Source organism: Benincasa hispida, chromosome 1 (assembly GCF_027475165.1).
Source record: "Benincasa hispida cultivar pf3 chromosome 1, pf3_genome.v1.1, whole genome shotgun sequence".
Taxonomy (NCBI): domain Eukaryota; kingdom Viridiplantae; phylum Streptophyta; class Magnoliopsida; order Cucurbitales; family Cucurbitaceae; genus Benincasa; species Benincasa hispida.
In genome coordinates, this window is record NC_143478.1 from 98,160,636 (window position 1) to 98,185,236 (window position 24,601).

A 24,601-nucleotide genomic window follows, 5' to 3' on the forward strand; every position below is an offset into this window, starting at 1 on the left:
TGCATCGATCTTGGATTGGTCTATCTCTATCCCCCGATGTCTCACAACGAAGCCCATAAACTTTCCTGAAGTTACACCGAACACACATTTGAGGGGGTTCATCTTTAACTGGTACTTTCGCAGGCGATCAAACACGATTCTTAGATCTTTCAAATGGTCATGTCGTCGCTTGGTCTTGACCACAAGGTCATCCACATAGCACTCCACGTGTTTGTGCAACATATCATCAAACACCTTCTGTATGGCATGTTGATAAGTAGCGTTGGCGTTATTCAACCCAAAGGGCATTACCTTGTAACAATATATCCCTTATGGGGTTCAAAATGCCATCATTTCCTTATTTGCGAGGGCCATTCGTATCTGGTTATACCCGGAAGATCCATCCATGAAGGATAAGGCCTCATGTCCTGTTGTCGCATCAACCATGATCTCTGTGATGGGCAATGGAAAATCGTCTTTCGGGCATGCGCTATTTAGGTCGCGAAAGTCTACGCAAACACGAAGCTGTCCATTCTTTTTTCTAACCGGGACAATGTTGGCTATCCATGTTGGATATTTAACTTAATCTGGGGGATAAGTTCTGGCCGAAAGCATCGTTGAGCCTGCTTAATGGGTCAACACCTCTGTTTGATCACGAGATGATGGACTGCTACTTTTGGATCTAGTCCCAACATCTCTTTGTATTACCAGACGAAAACATCCCTGTATTCAGTGAGCAGACTCATGTACTCATCCTCTTCCTCTTCCGAGAGGGAAGCGCTGATGAAAGTCGGACGCGGTTCTTCTTCAGTGCCCAGATTCACCTCTTTTAGCTCGTCCACTGTGGATTGACCACCATCCTCTAGACCTTGCGGAGCGTCCTCCACTTCCTCTTCGGTCATACCCTCTTTGGATTCTTTGGTGATTGTGATGTGGTGGCACGAAGTTTTGTCTTCCTCCTGCTCTAAATTTCCATTTTGAGGATTGGTGAAAACGATGTCGTGCCTCTTTACTTTGAGCGTGCCCTCACTTGTGTTTAGAGTAACGAAGGTCTTTCTCTTTATGCATGAGGGGACGGTACTACGAATTTCTCCATCACTTCTTGCCTTTCTTGATGGCTTCTGATCCAATGACGCTTCAACATTTTTAAGGTCAATTCGTCGCCAGATGGATGCTCGGGGTATCAACCCCCTTTTTCTTATGGTTATTTCGGGGGCGTCAGCGCAGGCTTTTCCCTTCTCCTTTGTCTTATTAGGGACATATTGGTCGAGGGGATCTTCAACCCTCTCGTGCTTCAGGCGATCAAAAATAGGAGTGCGGGGTTTTCTTCGTTCTCCGTTGGAACTGCGCCTAGTCTCTCGAAGGCTGACGGTCACTCTACCACCAGCGATTGACAGCTGATTTCCTCATTTCCTTCATTTGGCAGAGTTAACCTTCGAAAAACTGAACGTCGAATAACTCTGGTAATAGTATGTGGGCTTTCCCTTTCTGCTTCTGTCATGCTTAACCTCTCGAAGACCAAGGCGCGTGGGGCAGACGGTCTAATACGGTCAAAGGCTAAGGCTCTTTTATCTTTGCCCTCCTTTTCTCCTATATCATCGACTTCTTCTGCAGTGATATGTTGTTGTTGGCCACTTTCCCCTTCGCCTTTCTAATTATGTGGACTGGCTCTGACGACTCATATCTGAGTCCCGCCCTCGGTGTGGGTATAGCATGTCCTTCTTGCGAAATCTTCTTTTGGGTTGGCGAGAGTCGGGGTTGCTCATAAATCTTCAAACTCTTGAACTCAGTGTGAGTTGTAAAGTCATAGCTCGCCTTCACTAACAGCTTGTAAGCCTTGGGATCAAATCCGTCTTTAGTTCACCTCTCGGGCAGCTTTAACCCTGTCACTTCCGCCTCCGGCTTGTGAACTTCCTGCTTTGTTATCGGCATGAGGGGTGTGATGAAACTCTTCTTTAGTATTTCTATGTCTCCGACCTGCAAACCTTTTGAGCATTCCGTAAAAGGTGACTCACCCTTTTTTCGTCTCGACAAAGGGACATAGCGCAGAATCGAAGGTTTTAAGGTTTTTTCACCCCTCACCACGGGTGTTTCTCCAACGCCGAGGGATATTCTACTCTCTTTAGGGTTTGAGATTTGTACCTTGCTACCCGCCCTTTTCTCTGTGTCTATTGGCGACCTTGATTGGGATCCACCTGCTTTCTTTGCCAGCATAGTCTCACCAGAATTCTCACTCTTTAGGTAAAACTTTGCATCTACGAAGTGAGACTCGACCTTAGAAAACGGATTAGAATCCGCTTCAACCTTCTTAATCCCATCTTAGTAAAACTTGAAACACTTATGTAGTGTCGATTTAATCACACCATTCCCATGAATCCAAGGGCGTCCTTATAGCAGCTTGTAAGTGGTCTTTGAGTCTATCACATGAAATAGCGCATCGGCCTTCAGATCGCCAATGAGGAGCTCCAAGCGTATCATGCCTATCGCCCTTTGGCTGCCTTGATTGAAACCCTAAATTACTAATTTGCTGTTTGATAGCTCTTCCATGAGTATGCCCAACTGTTTCATAGTTGTCTTAGGCATTATATTGACAGCGGATCCGTTATCGATGAGGATTCGACCCACTCTCTGTTTTCGAATGTATCTAGAGACGTACAAAGGCCTATTATGCAATTTGGATCCCAATAGCAGATCTTCGTCTGAGAAGCCTATGGATGTGCAACACGAGACATAAGCACATGCTGCGGAGGTCGATGCACCAGAGGCATTGGATTCTAACAGTGCCTCAATGAGGGTCGTCTTAGCTTCTCGTGGGAATGAAAGTAGGTCATCTATGTTGAATGGTGACGAACCCTTTGGTTCTCCTGTCAACTTTAATGGGCCTGGAACGGTATCTTTGTCCTCCTTGATACTGACAGCATGACATGCAGCAACCTCTAGTGTCTTCTCTGAACCCCAATTGCAGAAGGTCTTGGGGAGGAAATCTGCTAACGTAATCTATCGTTTGGGATGAGAAACATCCTCATCTCTCTCGTCAACAGCTTTGGGCCTCCAAGCCTTCTTTCTACCCTTTCTTTTTTATGTCTTGCTCCCTCTCTTGTAGCTTCTATGAGAGTGTAGCTCTTTTTGGGTAGAGTTCAGTCTTCCTTTTTACGGCGCGCCACAAGAATCCAGCCTTCATTATCCTCATCGTCAGCGCGTTCTTCTCGAGGATCTGTAGCTTGGACCTCCTACTGAAACTGCACTACCATAGGTTCGAAGGTCCCAAACTGGACCGAGCTATCCTTTTCTTCATAATATATGATTGGTGTCACCACACTTGAAGCTACTGTCACCGCAGCATGATTCGTTTGGACCATCTCCTTTAGATTCAGCTCTATTTTCCTCTCACGAGCCAATTTGAGGATCAATTCCTTCAGTACGAAACATTTTTCAACTGGGTGGCTAACGACCCTGTGATACTTGCAGTAGTTAGGATCATCCACTTTGTCGGCCTGTTCCGATCGTTTACATTCTGGTAGCTGGATAAGGTGGTTCTCTAATAGTTACTCAAGCATATTCGCAACATCAGAGTCGGGGAACGGGTAGACTTTTTCCTGTCATTCCTTCAAGGTTAGGCGATGTCTTTTGCCTCCTTCGTCTTTCTTTTCTATCTTCTTCTCTTTCCCTTTCGAGGAGAACTTCAACGGGGTCGTATTAACGACCATTGATTCCTTTGTGGCACCTTTCACAATTTTCTCGGTGCCCTTCACTTCCTTCTTGTTTTTCTTCGGTTCGTGGCTTAGGAAGTCCCTCGTTCCTCTATTGGCGATACTTAGCTCCATGTCGTGGGCACGGGTCGCCAATTCTTCAAAGGTATGGGGCTTTATTCCCTACAGGATGTAGAGGAGTCCCCAGTGCATACCCTGTGTGCACATTTCTACAGCAGATAATTCGGTGAGTCGATCTTTGCAATCCAGACTCAAAGCTCTCCATTGGTTGATATAGTCGACGACCGGCTCCCCTTTCTGTTGTTTGGCGTTTGTCAACTCCATCATGCTGACGGTGCGCCTAGTGCTGTAGAATCAATTCAAGAATTCTCTTTCAAGTTACTCCCAACTATCAATCCTCAGGCTCTAAGTCTGTGTACCAGTCAAAAGCATTTCCTTTGAGGGTTCTGGCGACTGTTTGACTAGTAGATCTCCCCTTGTTCCCACATTCTCACATGTTTCTACGAAATGGGCGATATGTTGCTTTAGGTTGCCCTTTCCATCGAATTGTTGGAACTTTGGGGGTTGGTACCCTGCAGGCATTCTCATATTGTCGATCCTCTAGGGTGTATGGCTTGGAATACATGAAGGAAGTTTAAGCCGACACTCCATATTAAGCTCTTATGGAGGTCATGATCATGTCTTGCAGTTGTTGGACCGATAGAGAGGCCACCGAGTCTGACTATCGCCCTTGATTTTCTTGCAGTACGGTCTTCCCCTTGTCAGTTGCTTTGACCATAGGTGCTTGACTGGATTCAGCAGCCTATCGAGACTGCATTTGTTCTCTCAGGGCAGCGATCTCATGGTCTCGCTCCTCAATGACTTTCATCAGAAAGTTAATCTTCCTTTCCATTTCTGCCGTCACATCTGCCATCATGACAGAGATCACATCTGGCAGTGAATCTCTTTTCGGCTTGCTGGAGGCAAAAATAGAGTTGTCAACAGGGGGTTTTCCTTGATGACAACCCTGCCTTGTGGGGATTCCGTCATTTACCTCAAGATGTTATGGGCAATGAGAGAGCTCTGTTCTTGCTCCTGCATGACTTCTCTTAAGCGGCTGCGAGTGACAGGTCCCATGTATGAGTCATTTATGGAGGAAGCCTTGGATGTCATCTTCTTAGGTGTCATTTGCCTTGTTTGGATGCTGAGAGAGAGATGAGAGGTAGAGATGGTCCCATTGGGCGTGCCAATTTGTTCACACGAGGCTTCCGGAGAAACTTGTTTTGTGGAGTTGAACTTGAGTTGGTGTTGATATTGAAGTTGATTTAATGCGATGTGGTTCGATCTCTAATACTTGATCCTCTGATTCTCTCTCAGTTGGGTGAATGTGCTTGACTTGAAGAAGAAAAACACTGAACGTTCTTGAAGTAGAAGTCTTGGAAGAGTCTTCTTTGTGTCTTCAAGGGTCTTCTATCTTCTAGGAGTGAAGTCTTAGAAGTCTTCTGCTTGTTGATGAACTCTCTGGACTCTCTGAATGTAGAAAATGCTTGTATCTTCAAAGGATTTCAGTCTTCAGAATGTTTGTATCTTCAAAGGACTTCAGTCTTCAGAATGCTTGCATCTTCAAAAGACTTCAGTCTTCAGAATGCTTGTATCTTCAAAGGACTTCAGTCTTCAGGTGTGATCAGCTTCAAGAGTCAAAGAGTCTTCTAGTTATAGAGAATTCCCTATAAGCTCTCTGGAGTATAAAATTGTTGACCCCTCCAAATGAGGAGAGCTTATCTATTTATAGAGTTCACAGGTGGGCTTAGGCTTGGTTGATCCATGGGTCTGGCCTTTGGGTCCAATTAGTTGGACTTGGGTTTGGTTGGTCCATGGGGTTGACCTTTGGGCCCAATTAATCGAATTTAGGCCTGATTTGACATTTGGGTCAAATTCAGCTTATTTTTGGACTTAGTTGGACTTTGACCTAAATAATAATATCAAATTGGGTCAAATTAATCTTATCTGATTCAACGATCATGATAAAACCACGTGGCATCATCGAAATTTGTCTTCAACTTCAATTCAGACATATGTCAACTCCTAATTGAGCCCAAATTTAATGATTTGGAATTTCGTCATTAATTTAGTAAATGACGGGCAACTTGTGATTGGTCTAAAATTTCTCATTCACCAAGAGTAATAAATCAAACTCCAAAAATGTCATTTAATTTTGTCAATTTTTCCAGAAATTAGTGAACCATTGAGAATATATATCTTCTTATGACGGACTGTACAAAATTACAGTTTCGTGAAATACAAGTTTTGGGCGACGAATTTCGTTCTAGAAACAATTTGATGAAGAGAACTTTTTGTGGGGTTGTAAATAAATCATTTTTTGTGAGAATAATTTTTTATTAATGGTTTTTGGATAAATTAATTTTAGGTGGAGAATGTGAATTAATTTGATAGGTTAGAGGTTAAAATTGAGGGTGGGAATTTAATAAGGGTTATAAGAGTAATTATACAACCAACAAATTTGGTGGAAAATTTTTTGTGTGAATAATTTTTTGTTAATGATTTTTGGATAAATTAATTTTAAGTGGAGAATGTGAATTAATTTAATAGGTTAGTGGTAAGGGGTATAAGAGTAATTATACAATCATGCTTACATCATTTTTATCTCTAAGGAGTCAAGAAAACTTTTTCAAAAAATAGGTAAAAAAAAAAAAAAAAACTTCTAATGGGTCATTTTGCCCAATTTTTCTAAATAAAAGGTAAAGAGGGTAGTTTCGTACAAGTACAAATGTGAGGCCGTTATCTTCCCGCGGACCGCTCTATTGTTGAGACCCTTCTTCCACTGCTCAACAATGGCGTCCATTTCCGCTGCTGGTTCTCTTCTCAAATTTCCCACTCCCTTCTCCGGGAAGAAGATTCTAAACACGGTACGTTCTCCACTCGATGCCCTTCCTCAGTTGTTTTCGGGATTTTCCCTCTTCAACACTCCGGTTCCATGTGCTGCATAAAGCGTTTTGCTATTTTTGATTTAGAGCTGCAGCGGACCTCATCTCGCTCACTTTCCCCACGATTATCAGCCTTCATCTTCCGGTACTTGTTTCATTTCAGACTTCATCGGCACTCTGTTGTTTCTGGGTTCGGGATTGCAATGTTTCACTAATTGGCACTTTTGAGTAATTGTTGTTTACATTTCTTATGTATAGGTGATAGTACTGAGGGATGTTTCAAGCTAGTATTTGACCGAAGGGCTGCGGTTTTCTCATCCTTTGGCCTACTCGCTGGAGCCTTGTTGAAGGTCGCAGATGATGGACTAGCTGTGGCATCTGAGTTTGCTGATAGTAATTTCCTGTACTCTACCACTCGTTCGTTTCTGTTGAGAATTAGACATAATGGGTGTTTGAGTTTTCTGTTAACTGTTCCTTAACCTTGTAGTTTTTTCACTTTGGTTTTAGATATGGCCGTCTGAGGTACAACTGTTCTTTCCACATTTGATGTGGCCTATTTTAACTGAATTAAACCTCCTGCTCCCTCAGGCGAGGCATTAGCTAACTTATGTTCCAAGCCTGGTTTGTATGTATTGTCAAAATTGTTGTCCAATAGCTTGGTGATCCAATTCTAATAATCCCCTGAAATTACCTGCTGTTCTAGGAGAAACTTTTGAGCCTTTTGACCCACACGTACGTAAAACTTTCATCCCACCAAATAGTGCTGCCATTTTTTAATTGCCAACACAACCTTCATCGATTCTTGCTCATAAATGGATTTAACCTTGAGGTAGACCATGATCATTAATAGGCAATAGGTCATTATCTTTGCATTGGTACGATCCTCAACTCATGACCCGAGGCAAGGTATCTGTCTCTATTATGAAAGGCAATTGAATTTTGGAAAAGCCAACACAGTACAGTTTTCATGGTTCTCAGTTGTTAAAACCTAAAAGGCTACTTTCACTTCCTCTTTCCAACCAATATTGTCTCTTTTGAACTAGATTGGTTATTGTTAAAAATAAAAGAGTAGGGAAGAGAATAACAACACAGTTACGTGGAACCCTAGTACAGGGAGAAAAAACACGATATAGAGACTTTTCTTATTATTTTAATCTGATACACTGAATACACAGAGACACACTATATAAATAGACAGTAGGAAACCCTAGGGGTCTACACAATTACATAAACGCCCCTAGGTTAATAACCCTATTTTCAACACTCCCCCTCAAGTTGGAGCATAAATATCGCCAAGGCCCAACTTGCTTACACAATAATCAAAACTTTGTCTCAGTAACCCTTTTGTAAGTACATCAGCAACTTGTTGATTTGAAGGAATATAAGGGATGCATATGTTTCCACTGTCTAACCTCTCCTTAATGAAATGTCTGTCTATCTCTACGTGTTTAGTTCTGTCGTGTTGAACAGGGTTATTTGCAATACTGATGGCAGCTTTATTGTCACAAAACAATTTCATCGGAAGCTCATTATCTTGCTGGAGATCTGATAACACTTTCTTCAACCAAATTTCTTCACAAATCCCTAGACTCATGGCCCTATACTCAACCTCAGCACTACTTCTAACAACAACTCCTTGTTTCTTACTTCTCCAGGTGATTAGATTACCCCAGACAAACATACAATACCCAGACATCGATTTTCTATCAACAAACAAACCCTGCCCAGTCAGAATCAGTGTAGGCTTCAACAGATCGTTTATCGGTCTTTCTGAACATTAGGTCTTTACCAGGAGTTCCTTTCAGATACCGAAGGATACGTTCAACTGCTATCATATGATCCTCACAAGGAGCTTGCATAAACTGACTGACAACACCTACTACATAAGAAATATTTGGTCTTGTGTAAGACAAGTATATCAACTTCCCAACTAATCGCTGATACCTTTCTTTATTAACAAGAACTCTATTATTCTTATCACTGAGCTTTTCATTGTACTCTACTAGTGTTTCAACAGGTTTACACCCTGTCATGCATGTTTCTTTTAGTAAGTCCAAAGTATATTTTCGTTGAGAGACTGATATACCTTCTTTTGAGCGAGCCACTTCCATTCTCAGCAAGTATCTTAGCTTCCCGAGGTCTTTAATTTCAAATTCTCAAGCCATCTCTATTTTGAGCCTCATGATCTCTGCATCATCCCCAGATAAAACAGTGTCATCAACGTAGACAATAAGAACAGCTAACTTCCCTGATGTCGATCTTTTTATAAAAAAAGTGTGATCAGAATGCCCCTGAACATACCCCTGTGCTTTCACAAAAGTTGTGAACCTGTCAAACCAGGCCCTTGGAGACTGTTTCAATCCGTATAACGACTTCCTCAATCTACACACCTTGTTTTTTAATTGACTCTCGAACCCAGGTAGGGGACTCATATAGACTTCCTCTTCAAGTTCCCCATTCAAAAAAGCATTTTTAACATCAAGTTGGTGTAGGGACCAATCTTTATTTACAGCAATTGACAAAAGCACTTGGATAGTGTTAAGTTTAGCCACAGGAGAAAAAGTTTCAGAATAATCTACTCCATAGGTTTGGGTAAAGCCTCTTGCAACGACTCTAGCCTTGTACTGGTCAATCGTCCCATCTGACTTGTATTTTATAGTAAACACCCATTTACATCCAACTGTCTTGTGCCCTTCAGGCAAAGCCACCTATTCCCAAGTTTCATTCTTCTCAAGAGCTCTCATTTCTTCCATAACAGCAGACCGTCATTCTGGTTTTTTCATTGCAACACTTATGTCATTTGGAATCACCTCAGTGTCCAAACTAGTAGTGAATGCTTTGAACTCGGATGCCAAATTACTATACGTCATGTAACTCTGCATAGGGTATTTAGTACACGAACGAATGCCTTTCCTCAGAGCTATAGGAAAATCAAGCAATGCATCACATTCTTTCAACTCTCCAGGCTCCTCACCATGATCGACTTTCTGAGTATCAGAAACTTCAGTAGTATCTCCACATCATCATTAGCAAGAATCATTTCATTTTCTACAGTTTCCTCTTCTGCCACTCTTTCAGTATTACTGCTTCCTTCTCCCTTGTCTTATCTGCATTCATCAATCTCCATACATACATCAACATCATTAATTTCAGGAATATACGTACCTGGATCTGATGGCGGGTCTGACTCATGTACTGGAGCCGGCAGTTCTGGTTTGACAGGTGACACTGCTTCCTTTCTGAGATTCTTCCTATAGTAAGTTTTCCAAGGAACTTGGTTGGTAGGAAGGACCAGACTGTCATGCTCAGAACTAGGTTTAGACAAGGTTTGAATGGAAGCTGACTCTAAGGGAATAACATAAGATGACCAGTTAGTCTCTTCATTCATGTTCTCCCCCTGAAGATGACTAACAGGGAAAAACGGCTGATCCTCAAGGAAGGTGACATCCATGAAGACATAGTACTTACGAGATGGCGGGTGATAGCACTTATATCCACATTGATGGAGTAGATATCCAACAAAGACACACTTCTGAGCACGAGGAGTAAATTTTGTGCAGTTTGGACCATGGGAGTGAACAAAGGCAACACAACCAAAAACCCGAAGAGGAACATCAGAGATTAACCGAGTGGTTGGGAAGGACTCTTTAAACAGTTCTAAAGGAGTATGAAGATTAAGAATACGAGAGGGTATCCGATTAATGAGATGGGCAGCAGTGAGAATTGCATCCCCCCACAGGTATGACGGAAGAGTGGCAGATAACATAAGAGACCAGGCTACTTCAACTAGATGACAATTTTTCCGCTCAGCAACTCCATTTTGTTGCGGATTGTAAGCACACGAGCTCTGGTGGACAATACCCTAGAAACAAGAAAATCCTTCAAGGAGACATTGAAGAATTCTCGCCCATTATCACTTCGTAAAATTCCAATCTTTGTTTTGAACTAAGTTTCAACAGTTGTACAAAATTGTTGGAAAATCGATGACACCTCAGATTTGTCAGTGAGGAGAAAGACCCAAGTAAGGCGGGTGTGATCGTCTATAAATGTGACAAACCACCGTTTTCCAGTGGAAGTGGTAACCGGTGAGGGGCCCCATACATCACTATGAACAAGGGAAAAAGGACTCGAGGGTTTGTAAGGCTGGGACCGGAAAGAAACACGACTTTGCTTGGCACGAATATACACATCACAATTTAAAGAAGAAGTATTAACATTGCGAAATAAATGCGGAAACAAATACTTCATATATTGAAAATTCGGATGTCCTAAATGAAAATGCCTCAACATAAAGTCATTTTTCAGAAATAGAAAAATTTAACGACATAAACCCAGTTTGATGATCATCTCTAGAGGAAGCTTCTTCATAAAGGAAATAGAGTCCCCTATCGTGCCGGGCAATGTCAATCGTCATCTCCAATTTCAGATCCTGAAACAAAACGGAATCAGGTGAGAAAATTGTCTTACACTTCAAATCCCTTGTAATTTTACTGACAGACAACAGATTATAAGTGAGTTTAAGCACATGTAAAGTATCACGCAAAATTAAACCGTCAAATGGAGAGATATGGCCTTTCCCCGCAACAGGGGCAAAAGACCCGTCTGCAATGCAAATACGCTCATTTCCAGCACTTGGGTTATATGACATAAAGAATTCAGAAGAACTCGTAAGATGATCTGTGGCCCCTGAGTCAACAATCCATGGTTTTTTACCATTTATACTAATAAGGCCAAATGAAGGGAAATTATCTGACTATGCAATAGCACTCACCCCAACCATACTTAAGTTGTTCTTACTATCAACGGAAGACTGTTTCTAAGTTTGTTCATCTGTTGAGTCACTTACTAGGGCACGACCGGTATTAGATTTGTCATGAGACTGTCATTGCCTGTTGTTTGGAGGTTTCCCGTGCAATTTCCAACACTGGTCCTTTGTGTGTCAGAGCTTCTTACAATGTTCACACATAGGTGAGGGTTTTTTATCGCCATCAGCACTGGACGACTTTTTGACAAAGGCAGCTGCATCAGTTGTAAGAATGGGATTATTCATGCCGCACGATCGATCCTCTTCCAGCCATATTTCAGAGCAGACTTCTCTGAGTGAAGGAGTCGGGCACTAGCCCTATATCCGACTATAGACACCATCAAATTTAGGATTTAATCCAGCTAAGAACACGTACACACGGTCTGCGTCTTCGATTTTCAAGTATTGGGCCTGATCTTGTGCACAGTTCCAGACAATCTCTCGACACAGATCCATCTCTTGCCACAACATTGATAGTTTGTTAAAATAAGAAGTAACATCCATGGATCCTTGTTTGCATTCATAGACCTGTTTGTGGAGCGTATATAGTCGAGAAGCATTCTGTCTTTTTTAGTACAAATCTTGCGCTGCCTCCCAGATATCCTTGGCAGTTGCAACATATAATAGTGGTCTGCCTATTTGAAGCTCCATACTATTCACCAAAACAGAGTGTAACAGCGAGTCTTCTCCTTTCCAGATTCGTTCTTGTGGATCGCCTGGTGCTGGCTTTGGAATCTCCCCTATCAAGTACCCAAATTTGTGACGCCCTTCCAAGGCCATTCGGATTGACTGGGACCAGGAGAAATAATTCTGGCCATTTAATTTTTCCCCTACAAGAAATCCTGCATAATTGCCCATCGAACCAAATAAATAAGAAACATTCGGCAAAACAGGAAACGAATTTACCGGGTTCTCTGAATAGACTAGTTGAACCGGTTGGGGATTTGCGCCAAACATTGTATCCAAATCTGAAATTTGTTGTTGCAGATAGGCCAACCGTTGTCTCACATCGTCTGGGTAATGGGTCGAACCACAAGCGGCTGGAAACGGGGCTGCTACTGTCGGCTGAAAAGACATAACCGGCTGGAAGGCAGTCGCCGACTGGAAGGAGTTCGCCGGTGACTGTGAAGAACCCATCCGACCGAACGATTCAAGATGATCACCGACTGGAGTGCTCGTCGTTAGGTAATGAATCGCCGGCTGATTAATCGCGTTCATCGCTAGCTGGATAGCTCTACGGTGGTCGAAGCCTCTTGACGCAGAAGCAGAACAGTTGCGTTCGCGTTTGCGTTTGGTGCGACCCCTTGGAGGTCGATCTGACCTGATGCATACCGGTAGACCGGCGCGACCCCGACTGGTGCAGACGTTTATGACGGCGCGGCGGACTCCGACAGTGCGGAAGGTAGCACCCTGCAACCTGGAACGACCGGATCTATCTGTCAGCGATCTGTCTGTCCGTCGATCGGAGTTTCTGTCTGGTGCGGCGGCTCCCATGGATAGTGGCTCTTTGTTGACTGCTGTTGGATGGCCGAAAGTAACTCCGGTAAGGCTGCTTGAAAACACTCTTTTACGGCTACTCGAATAGTCGTCTTCATGTCAAAAACCGAAGTTCCATCAGCAGAAGATGACTGTGCTTGATTCTCTTCCATAACGGCTAGGATTTCGTCGCCTAGCTCTGATACCATGTTAAAAATAAAAGAGTAGGGAAGAGAATAACAACACAGTTATGTGGAAACCCTAATATAGGGAGAAAAACCACGATATTGAGACTTTTCTTATTATTTTAATCTAATATACTGAATACATAGGGACACACTGTATAAATAGACAGTAGGAAGCCCTAGGGGTCTACACAATTACATAAATGCCCCTAGGTTAATAACCCTATTTTCAACAGTTATAAAGTAATGCCAGTAGTATGGTCAAACCAAGGAAATTCCAAAGCCAATATAGCTGCCACTTTCAAAGTATCCATAGCCACTCCTGTCCTGTAACTACATGCCGCAGGTGCTCAAGTTTTTGGCACCTAAATGGACATTTCTTCCTGTTAGATGCTAACTATTCCTGACTCATAACTATTATATTACCTCAGTAAGATTTTTGGACACAACCCTCCACTCTAGCTCTAAAAATCAAGATGTCATCATCGAAAATGAGAATAAGCTTTGTCGGCAAAGGTACTGAAAGGTGGTGGCAAGAGCATCTGTCAGACTGAATAGCTTGACGATGTACTCATGCACAGCACCAACATCACCCCTTGGTACATACCCCTAACCCCTTCCTTTAACTAAAAGCCCCGGGTCCCCATGATCACTCCATAATCGATGGTTTATGCAGTTGGTACTTGAAACTTCACTACTTTTCAGATATGAATTTGCAAAGTGCCCCACTCATTGGTCCCAGCAACTCCTTCAACTTTGAACTTTACGATGCACACAGAGCCGAATCCACCTAAGTTTAGAGCCTGGTTATTCTTACGTGTGTGTGTGTTAGTTGTTACTAATATTTGCGTAATTGGTTGTTTTCAAAGAAAAATCTGATGATGCTATCTATTAGACTGTTATTTAGTGAGAACAAAACCTTCACTTTGAAGAACTAAGACTGAGTTAGGGAAAATTTTGTAAGACAAAACAGGGCACAATATGTATTGAAGAATGTGTTCAAACTTGTTGAGTGTTGGGAGTATAGGAAGATTTCTGTCAGATATATTCTTTTTATTTACAACGTTTTGTTATTTTCTACGTCTCTTTTCATTAATGCAAACTTGGTTCTCCATTTCTATTATTAAAAAAAATAATAACAATAATATCTTTAGAATACTTAGGAATAGGATAGCTATCTTTTCATGAGACAGAAATGTGTAGGTACTTTACCCTGGAATCATTATTGATATTATGTATCTTTTGGTGGTCACGTCTTTGTCTCAATCTCTTTTGGTATATTTGATAAAATTATGTAAATTTTTGTTAACAAAATTTGAGGCACCTGGATTTGTTAACAGTTGGCATATTTGAACACATACAGTGCCAGCTCTTAGGGGGAAGGATTATGGCAAGACTAAAATGAAATATCCGGACTATACTGAGACAGAATCAGGTCTTCAATATAAGGTCACCCATTATGAATTTATAGTAAAATACTCTATTTTTGTGTTCATGCTCTCACAAGTCTTATTTGTTTTAATTTTACTTGACAAGGCTGCAGGATCTGAGAAAGGGGGAAGGCCCTTCACCAAAAGTGGGAGATACCGTTGTGGTAAGATAATGCAGTTTATGAATAACAAAATACTCTGGGAAGAAATTATTTCTCAAATATGTCAAGTTGTATGGCTTTCATTACATGTTCGACACTTAATAGAGTTATTCTTCAATATCATATCTTTTATTTAGGAATAAATAATTCTCACAAACATAAAATTGAGATGTTATTTCTGATATTTTACATTTTGAGTGGGAGTTTCCAATAGAGGGTTGACCACGAAGCACAGCCAAACTGAAAATTGATGTTGCCTGCATCTTTTCAAGGTCTACGTGTTTATTTTAGGTTGATTGGGATGGCTATACAATTGGTTATTATGGCCGCATATTTGAAGCCAGAAATAAGACAAAGGGTGGTTCTTTCGAGGTAGGCAATGCTTTGGCTTCTCAGATTTGGAGTTAAAGGATGTTCTCAAGCATTCAATTGAATCTTAATATATTATTGCCCAGGGGGATGACAAGGACTTCTTCAAATTTAGGCTAGGATCTCAAGAGGTGAGATTTGTTATCATTTGGAAATATGCATCTTTCTTTACTTAATTGTGATGATTCGAAAACTTACTGTACTGTTTCTATGACTTATGTTCTATTTGTTGGTATGCTAAATTGAGCTGTAGCTATTGTCTTTTTCATGAGAAGTCTAATTGATGTTTTTTTATTCAATATGTCAAAACTTTTGGCTGCTGTTGTTTAATTGCATGGTGCTATCATTGGTCATACCAATTTTTGGAACAGGTTTTGATAAAATCTTAGTGACTTATTTGTTTGGAAATCTAAGCTTCCTTCGTTGTTCCTCTATGTCAGGTGATACAAGCATTTGAGGAAGCTGTTGCGGGCATGACTTTGGGTGGTATTAGAAGGTGCTGTTTTTTCTTTTATTAACGTTGGACTTGTCTTTCCAGTGTGATAGCTCAACTGACACATTTTAAAATAAATTTAATATTGGTTATACTTCATCGCTTATCAATTGGTAAAATGCTTGATGTAGTTTTTCTGAGATAAGATTCTTTGGCCTCTGACATTGTTGAACAAGCTATATACAATTTGATCCTAAGCAAGCTGTTAATAAATTTAAAAGAAGTGAACTATACTTATACATAAATGCCAAATGCATGTGCTTTTTTTTTCTTTTGAACATGCGCGATTTATGTTAGCTATATGGTATCCGAGCAGGATAATAGTACCACCAGAATTGGGGTATCCTGAGAATGACTTTAATAAAAGGGGTCCAAGACCAACGACATTCTCGGTAACATTTCTTTTTTCCTTACTAAACCTATATACATTTGCATGACACTTCGGTAGGTTCTTTTCATTATTGATTACTACACTTTCAGGGCCAACGAGCATTGGATTTTGTGTTGAGGAACCAAGGATTGATAGACAAGACTCTTTTGTTTGACATTGAGCTTCTGAAAATCATTCCAAACTCATCAGTTTAACTGTTTAAGGTTGATTGACATGTCGCAAAATTCTGCTTGGCAAACATGAAGGTTTGGTTTTGGTTCTTTTGTGTATATACATATCACGTTTTGATTGACACGTTATATAGCTTTCTCATTTACCATTGGTTCCTTACATTTTACAGGGGTTTCATAGGCAACAAAAAATTGGTGACGAGAAGCTGTGAGATTCTTTGCGTGTGGGTATTACTAGTTTATTGCCCTTAAAAATGTATAGAGGAATCACGTGCACTTGGGTCTGTATTATAACAATTTTCTATTTACTCCACTTTTCTGATATGATCTTGGTCCCACACATTTTTGAAGGGAATAAAATGGAGGAGGATAGAAAAGACAGGTACTTTTGCAATGGAGTATGATCTTGTTCTGTCCATCAAACTAGTTCTGATTCTTCTGAATGGCAATGTAAAGCTCATAGGTTTTGAATGGCGATGAAAATTAAACTTTACAGAGTTACTGAAGTCCTGAAAGTGTGAATTGATTGAATTATGTTTTCTCTGAGCTGAGCATGCAAGACACGTGTATTTTTGGCTTAGGCTGTGAGAAACGTAGAGGTTCTAATAAACTTAGAATGCAGAAACACCCATTTTAAATTGTTCAAACAATAACAAAACTTGATATTACAAACTAACATAAATTAGATTTAACACTGAACGGGAAGTGAGGACAAACTTGATGATGAAAACCTCATAGAAGCACAGGGGAAACAAACCATCCCAGCAATAATTAGATACTGTTAAGCTTACAAAGACAAACTTTCTTCCCATTAACTAACTGAAAGCTTCCTCCTCTTGTACCTTACCATAACTTTCCCTTTGACACCCACAACCATGGCATTCCAATCAATTTCAGGAAAAGGAGATATTAGTTCCAGTTCAAAATTTCTTAGCAAATGACTCCATATTGCTTTTATCTGTAGATAAGCGAAGGGTTCGCCAAGGCACCCATGTCTGCCACCTCCGAATGAGATGTAGGAGAATGGTCCAGCCGCCTTGTCTTCATCTCTCCCAGGAGCAAACCTGTCTGGATCATACCTGTTTGGATCCTTATAGACATGAGAAAGTCGATTAGCGAAAGCTGGAGATGTGGCAATTATATGACCCTTTGGAATATCATATTCTTTCCCCTCTCTAGTTGTAACAGTAAAATCACTATGTGAACTGCGCATCAACATAATCAGTGGAGGGTGAAGTCTGAGAGCTTCTTTAATGCACCTATAGAGATTGTCCATTTCAGACAAGATATCATGATCAATCTTGTCGCCATGTTTTCCCATCAGCCTTTGCTGCTCCTCTAGAACAGCAGCCATGTACTCTTTGTGGCGTAGGAGATAAGCCCCAGTCCAAGTAGAGGTAATAGAACTAGTATGTTGACCTGCAAAAAGAGCAGCTATGAGCAAACCAGTGACCTCAGAATCTGTTGTTGACCGACCATCTTTGTACTTTGAGTCAATAAAACATTGCAACATATCATTCTCTGAACTTCCATTGCATTTTCTGGAAGCTATGATTTTTGCAAAGATATCTGCAAGCTTGCTGCGGGCTTGATCACGGCGACGATGAGCCGGGATAGGAAGGTAGGGGAACATCACACTGATTGGGAGCATTCCATTGTCAAGGTCATGAAACAAAGCAGAAACATCCGCAAATAGCTTATCACGAACCTCACTTCCCAGGAGACATCTACTAGCAGTTAAGATAATAAGATGTTCCAACTCATACTTGAGATCCACCTCCCCACTGTCACCCCACTTAGAGAAGAAGTCCTGTTCAAATACCGCCACCACATCCCAAGGTTACACACTAAGAAGTACAGATACGGATGCCGCGATGCACCAATTTTTAAAAATCTAAGACCCAACACAGTTTATTAAAATATATATTTTTGTATCAAAGAAAAAATCAAAGTAAATGGATTGATGCACCTTTGATGTCTTTCATACTCAAAATTTATTATGATGGTCATATATATGTCTTTTTAGTCTACTCAATAACAAATATTCTATGCACGTTTAACACATTTGTTGCACTAACAAGTATCCGATACGTGTCCAATAAGTATTGAAAATGTATCGGACACGAATATGCTAGTCGAATTAAAGTGTCCGTACTTATTAGGTTACCCAGACTCTAAAGAATAATGTAAAACGAAGAGAATGGAAATCAAAGATTTGGACACAATCACCAGGAACTAGATGTTTTAAGAGATGAAGGGAAGTTCAAGGAGACAAAAGTTCTACTCATTAGCAAGGATGGTGAGGTGAGCTATATTTTTCCTTCTTTTTTTTTTTTTTTTTTTCCTTTTAAGTTAACAAGACAGAGCATATGTTCTTACAGAATCCTAACATTTACAATCCTTATCTGAAGCTGCATTAAATAAATATATTCCTTTCACTTTGATTCTTAATTTCTTATCAATTTAGATCTATGATACTGACCTCTGCTTCTCTAACCATCTGATCTACATATCCTTTCAGCTTAGTGACTCTGAGAGCCTCAGTGAAGAACCTGAACTGCTCTTGACGAATGGAGTAATCCACATCGAACACAACGCCAGGGCCAAAAGTTGGGACATTAAACTGGTAAACTTCCTGCTGGCTAAGATCAGACTCAGATGCCTTGAAGAAATGTGCAGAAACCTCAGGACCAATCAAGAAGGTAATCTTTTTATGCAATAAATTCAATGTAAAAACACTCCCAAGCTTAGGGTATTCCTTCCTTAGCATCATAATCGGACCCTTAAGAAAACGAAGCAATCCCCCAATAAAGGGGAAACCCTTCACAGTGGGAGGAGGCCGTTTGTTAGATCTGGAATTTAGAACAACAGAAATGAGCTTTGCGAGGAATAAAGTGGCTAGGATAAGAAGACCCACATTGAAGAATTTGTTATCTGGGTCCATCGCATACAAGCTGCGAAAGATCTCTCCCAGAAACGGGATTGAGATTTAAAGAAGAAATAGAGAGAGAATTGAAAGGAAATGGGGGAGTAATTGGGGTCTTAGGGGACCTGAATTGTGAGATTAGGAAGGCATTTGAAGAGGAAGAAGAAGACAGAAACAGACAGCTGGGGAGAGAGAGTGAAGGAGATTTTAATTAAAGTGTTTGAAGATTAGAGAGGATGCCATAAGGGGGGAGTTGGGGGTTTATGCTTTGGCTTTCAAATGGGTAAAACAGTGGGTCTAATGGTTTTCTCACTTTTTTTTTTTTTAATACTTTTTTGGTCATTAAATTTTGGATCTAGTATCCATTTGATCTCTAGATTTTAAAATGATAAACATTGACCACATTTTGTAACTATTTCCTTATTTATTTTCGGTTATTGAAAAGTAAGTATATTTTTTTTCTCATTTTTACAATTATTTGTATCTTTATAAATGTTAATTTTTAACTAAATTCCAAAAATAAAAACAAGTTTTAGTTATTTTTTTTAGTTTTCAAAATTTGGCTTGGTTTTTTAAACTCTTGATAAAAAATAAATAACAAATAAATAAACTTGGAAGTGAAAATATTGTCTATAAATTTAATTTTCTAAATAAAAATCAAAAAAGAAATTGTTGCAAAACGAGATCTAAATTATTAAGTTTTGAATTTGGTTTCAATTTAGTTTCTAGGTGTCAAAATGTTGTTATTATTGACTTTTTACTAAATACTTAATTTTCATCTTTAGTGTCAATATTTGTTTATTAATTCTGATAAATCGAGATTAAAAGTGTAAAATCTAAATGTTAAGGGATTTTTTTTTTTTCAATGCTTTCATCCTTTATAGATATCTTGTTTGATTTTTAACTCTAATGGTGCAAAATTTAAAAATAAAAAATAAAAAACACATATACAAAATATAGCCATGAGCTCCACTTGGGAGTTTTTTTAGGTTTAAATACTACTCTAAGTACTATTTTTGGCTTTTGGTTTTTACATTTTGAAAATATTTGTTTTAGTTCTTATATTTTTAATTTTTGTTTATTTTGTTTTAATACTTTCAAAATGTTTAGTTTAGTCTATGTACTCTTAAAAAATGACTATTTTAATTTCTATTAAAAATGTTAACATAAATTTTATACATAATGGGAATCTTTTTAATATAAATTTATGGCTACAAATATAGTGCATAAAGTGTAATGCTATAATTTTAATAAAAAAATTAAATGTAAATCAAAATTAAGATACCAAAATAGTCATTTATTGAAAATATTAATTGGTTCACATATAGAAATGGAAGATTATGTTTAACCTTACTTTTAAGGGGTTTTTGGTTGAAGGTTTTTTTTGCACAAAAATTGATACAAATCTCCAAAACTCATGTTTGTTTCACAATTTTTAACATTTTTATCTGTGTAGATTTTTCTCTTTTCTCACCTCTATCTTTTTTATATATGATTTTATTTCGAAAATAATTAATTAATTAACTAATATTAATTAAAAAAATTTAATATAAATATTTGAATAAATCAACTGTAATTTTTTTAAAAAAATATTTACTTAACTTATTTTGATAATAAAATTTATTAAATGATTTGAATCACTTTTTTTTGCATAAATTATTAATTGATTAGATAACAATATCTTAAATATATTTGACTAATAGACTAGAATTAATTAACTTTTATTGTGTAACTTTTATTACTTCATTCATTATTAAAGTATCATATTTATAAAAATATATATATATTATTTATTAACCTATCATATTTTTATCTCATTTTTCACCTTTTATATAATATATGGTTTATTAAAATATATTTTTTATATTATTTAATTAAAATTAAAATTATTAATGTTGAATTTAATTAATTAGAAAATGATTAATTATTAGATTATATTTAATATGATGTTCATTAAATACATTGATTAGTTAATTTTAATTATAAATTACTCCATTTTCAAACATTTATAATTGAAAATATTATTTATTCTTGATTAAGTAGTTTTTATCAATGTATTGAATGGTATTTATTTATTACAATTATATAAGATTTTTATGTTTAATTTCATAAATTAAAAGTAAACTTAATTTTTGTGTATAAAATTCCTATAGCATTTTTCATACACAATCAATCACACTCATCTTTGGTTCCCAAACGTTCTATTACCAGGCCTCTTTTATCTCTGGCATCTATGAAATTCTAAACCAAAATGTCTATAATGGTTAAGAGGAAATGACCATATTGAATATTTTCTTTTTCAATTTCTAAAATATTAGGTCAAAAGAATAAATGGATAAAATACATTATTGTCCTTGAATTTAAAGATATTTACTATTTGGTTCTTTAAGTCAAATAAAAGTATGGTTGTAACCTCTAAGAAATGGTTCCACAAGTTTTTGAAATATATTTTATTTTTGTGTGCTTGGGGTTCACTAAAGGAGAGGAAAGAAAAAAGGAGAAAGAAGAGGGTATGTGAAATAAGCCCACTTAAGGTATGGATAAATGAGACAATCAATTATCATATCAAAGTAAGTTTAACTCAAGTGGCATGTAACCGAGATTCAAATTTCTCCGCTCCATTGTTCTTAAAATTGGAGCCTAACTTAGGAGGATTTTTTTTTTTTACAAATATAAAAAAAATAAGAGAAATTTTAATGCATGACCAAGTTTTCTAAAATATTTATTTGAAAGGAACTTGGTTTTATTCCATTAGATGTGTGAGGGAAATTGAAAGGTTGTGTTTAACTTTGAAATGGCCCTACCAAATATTTTTTTTTTCAAGTTTCTAGAATACTAGTTTTGTTATAAGCAACTTTAAAAAAAACAAATGGGTAAAGAAAAAAAAAGTATACTTTTGGTTATGAAGTTTGTGTTTGATAGCATATTGGTTCTCGAGTCTTCAAACTCGTTATTTTAATATTTGAGGTTGGATTTTGGTAGCATTTTAGACATCGCTGTTAATTTTTCATTGATTACTACTAGAGAGGTGATGTGGCAATCTATTTTTTAAAAAACTTTTTTTCTCCTCTTTCTCCCTCTTATTTCAATGTTTATAAGTCTAAATTTTCAAAAATAAAAAATTAAATGGTTATTGAATGAAGCGTAAGGTTGTTAGAATTGTATGGTGTCTATAGTAGGTGTTGGGATTGGTGCCCTAAGTCTCTTGTATTCTCGTAGTTTGTAAACATTGTATAAACAAATTGTTATTAATAAAATAATTGTTATTTTATGAACATACACTCAATCTAATAAACTAAGATTCTAGGTTATTTTATGTAATTTAAACAAGTATGTAGAGACATACAAGTGGATTTTATTTAAATAATAATCTAAATGGTCTGTAGTAGATAAATAAAGTTGGGTACCTCATCACTACGGATATGGTCCACTTTATAGATGTTACAAGTGTTATAAAGTGCCACAAATGATCTGATCCTGAACCTAAATCCTGAGTGATTTGTGGACTCCTGCCTATGAAAGCGATTCTTTGATTTGTATGGGTGAGAGTGGCTAAATTGCCAACTCAATATGCCTACCACTTTGGGGATTCGTCTAATTGGGGAGTAGGGAACATGGCTACACAAGACGAAATTTACTTCTTCCCTAATGTCGGAGTAAGTAGATAAATTATTCCCTTAAGGGCTGATTCTAGGGCTTGAACAATGTGGCCACGCCCTCTCTTGGCCCGAGAGGGACTTGGTCATAGTTGGGCTATGACTTATTGTTTCTTAGAGGAATCAGTAGTACTTAAGGAGTTAGATGCAACTACAGGAATAAAACGGTAATTTTGGCTCAGTTATACTTACGAACAATTTGTGAAGGGTCATCGCTCTATTGACTAGTTATATCTAATGGACACAGAAATATATTTGTAGTACGAAGAATGCAACTATCGGTCTTTAGTGGAATGACTAGCAGTTAATGGATGTTGGATAATTTAAGAGTTTAATCAATTATCCAAGTATCATCAGAACTTCAATCTACAGATCCATAAGGTCTACTCTATAGCTCAATAGGGTTTTAATTGAAAATTAATTTTGGATTAATTTGAATTGTTCAAATTAATTGAGAGAATTAATTATAAATGATATAATTAATTAAATTCATTAATTATATGTGATATAATTAATATAATATATTTGTTGGATATGATTCAAATACTAATTATATCAATGAGATTCATATAATTAAATTTAATATAAATATGATTTATGTTAAATACCGTAAATAGTTTAGAGAAATTAAAATATTTGAATATGATTCGAATATTAATTATATGGATGAGATTCATATAATTGAATTTAATATAAAAATGATTTATATTAAATTTCATACATTGTTGAGAGAAAATAAAACTATAAGTTACATTGTATTTGATATAATATAAAACTATAGGTTATGTGTTATATTTGATATAACATATATTGTATATATATATAAAATAAGATAGTTATTATATTTATGTTACTTATTTTAATTACATTAAATTATATTTAATGTAATTTAATTAAAGGGAGGGAGTTAACTCCCTCCCCCTAATTTCTCTCAGCCAAAAACGTGCAAGGGGCAGCTCAGGGGGTTGAACCATTCATTCTTCATCCTCTTCCAAGAAAATTACAAAGAAGATCTTCTTCTTCTTCCTCCTTTCATCCTCTTTCCCTCTTCCAAAAATTTTTGTGCAGAGCCCACCACTCCTACACTTTCTCATTCACAAGAGAATACAGAGGGTTCTCAAGTGGTGGTGCCCAATTGGGATTTCGTTTTGGAGATCGAGGGATTTTGTGATTTTTTTTTTTTTTTTTTGCTTCAAGAGTAAGCTTGATTCTTCTTCCCTAATTCCTTTGCAAAAAAAAAAACATCATGTAGTTTTTAAGTAATGCATAATCTTCTCTATTTTTATTATGTAAATTTATGAATTCTGTGAAGAAAAAATGGGAACGATTTTGCTTTCACTGTAAAATCTTCGATGTTTTTCCTTCAATTGGTTTCAGAGCTAGGTTGTTTCTATTCCTATTTTTTTAATTCCAAAATTTAATTACAGAATCATGGTGGGTATCATTCTATACTCATGTGATGAATATTTTGTGGTATGAATGGTTTGAAGTTTTGGATGTTTTCGGGGTTTGATTTTAGTGTTTACACCTTTGTTTTTACGAATACGGTTTGTAAGGGCCCTTTGTTTTGGGCGTTAAATTCTATCAAATCTGTAATTTTAATGTCTTGAGTCGATCGTGATGTTCTCAGCGACTTTTTGGCAAAAATTGGGCTCAAATCGGACGAGGTTCGAAGTAGATCGAATATGTATAGTAGGCGACTGTACAGTAGTGTCGCAACGCTACAATGCAGCGGATGGAGTTCTTCTCTATAGCATTGCAACGCTAGGGCACGACATCGCGACACTCCAAGACGGAGAAGAAGAGTCGGTTCGCACGCAGTTCGGCTCAGTTTGGAGCTGGTTCAGGTCCCGATTGTTTGGTTCGAGCAGTTCAAGGGCGATTCGGTTGTTGGTGGTTCGGTTCCTGTTGTTTCAAGACCCGGTTC

At 37.9% G+C, this 24,601-nt stretch overlaps 2 protein-coding genes across 2 annotated transcripts; one reads left to right on the forward strand and one right to left on the reverse strand.

The window, feature by feature from the left end:
* Positions 1 to 6,437: 6,437 nt before the first annotated feature.
* Positions 6,438 to 16,486, forward strand: LOC120073783 (FKBP-like peptidyl-prolyl cis-trans isomerase family protein). Its single transcript, XM_039026624.2, has 11 exons — positions 6,438 to 6,595; positions 6,701 to 6,758; positions 6,872 to 7,006; positions 14,442 to 14,527; positions 14,622 to 14,672; positions 14,961 to 15,041; positions 15,125 to 15,169; positions 15,479 to 15,534; positions 15,848 to 15,923; positions 16,012 to 16,167; positions 16,263 to 16,486. Exons 1-10 carry the CDS (start codon positions 6,521 to 6,523, stop codon positions 16,114 to 16,116), a joined length of 768 nt encoding a protein of 255 aa, XP_038882552.1. The 5' UTR covers positions 6,438 to 6,520; the 3' UTR covers positions 16,117 to 16,167; positions 16,263 to 16,486.
* A 223-nt stretch (positions 16,487 to 16,709) lies between these two features.
* On the reverse strand, positions 16,710 to 19,316 carry CYP51G1 (CYTOCHROME P450 51G1). Its single transcript, XM_039026614.2, has 2 exons — positions 18,575 to 19,316; positions 16,710 to 17,902 (listed from the first exon to the last, which is right to left on the reverse strand). Exons 1-2 carry the CDS (start codon positions 19,034 to 19,036, stop codon positions 16,904 to 16,906), a joined length of 1,461 nt encoding a protein of 486 aa, XP_038882542.1. The 5' UTR covers positions 19,037 to 19,316; the 3' UTR covers positions 16,710 to 16,903.
* Between the last annotated feature and the right edge of the window lie 5,285 nt (positions 19,317 to 24,601).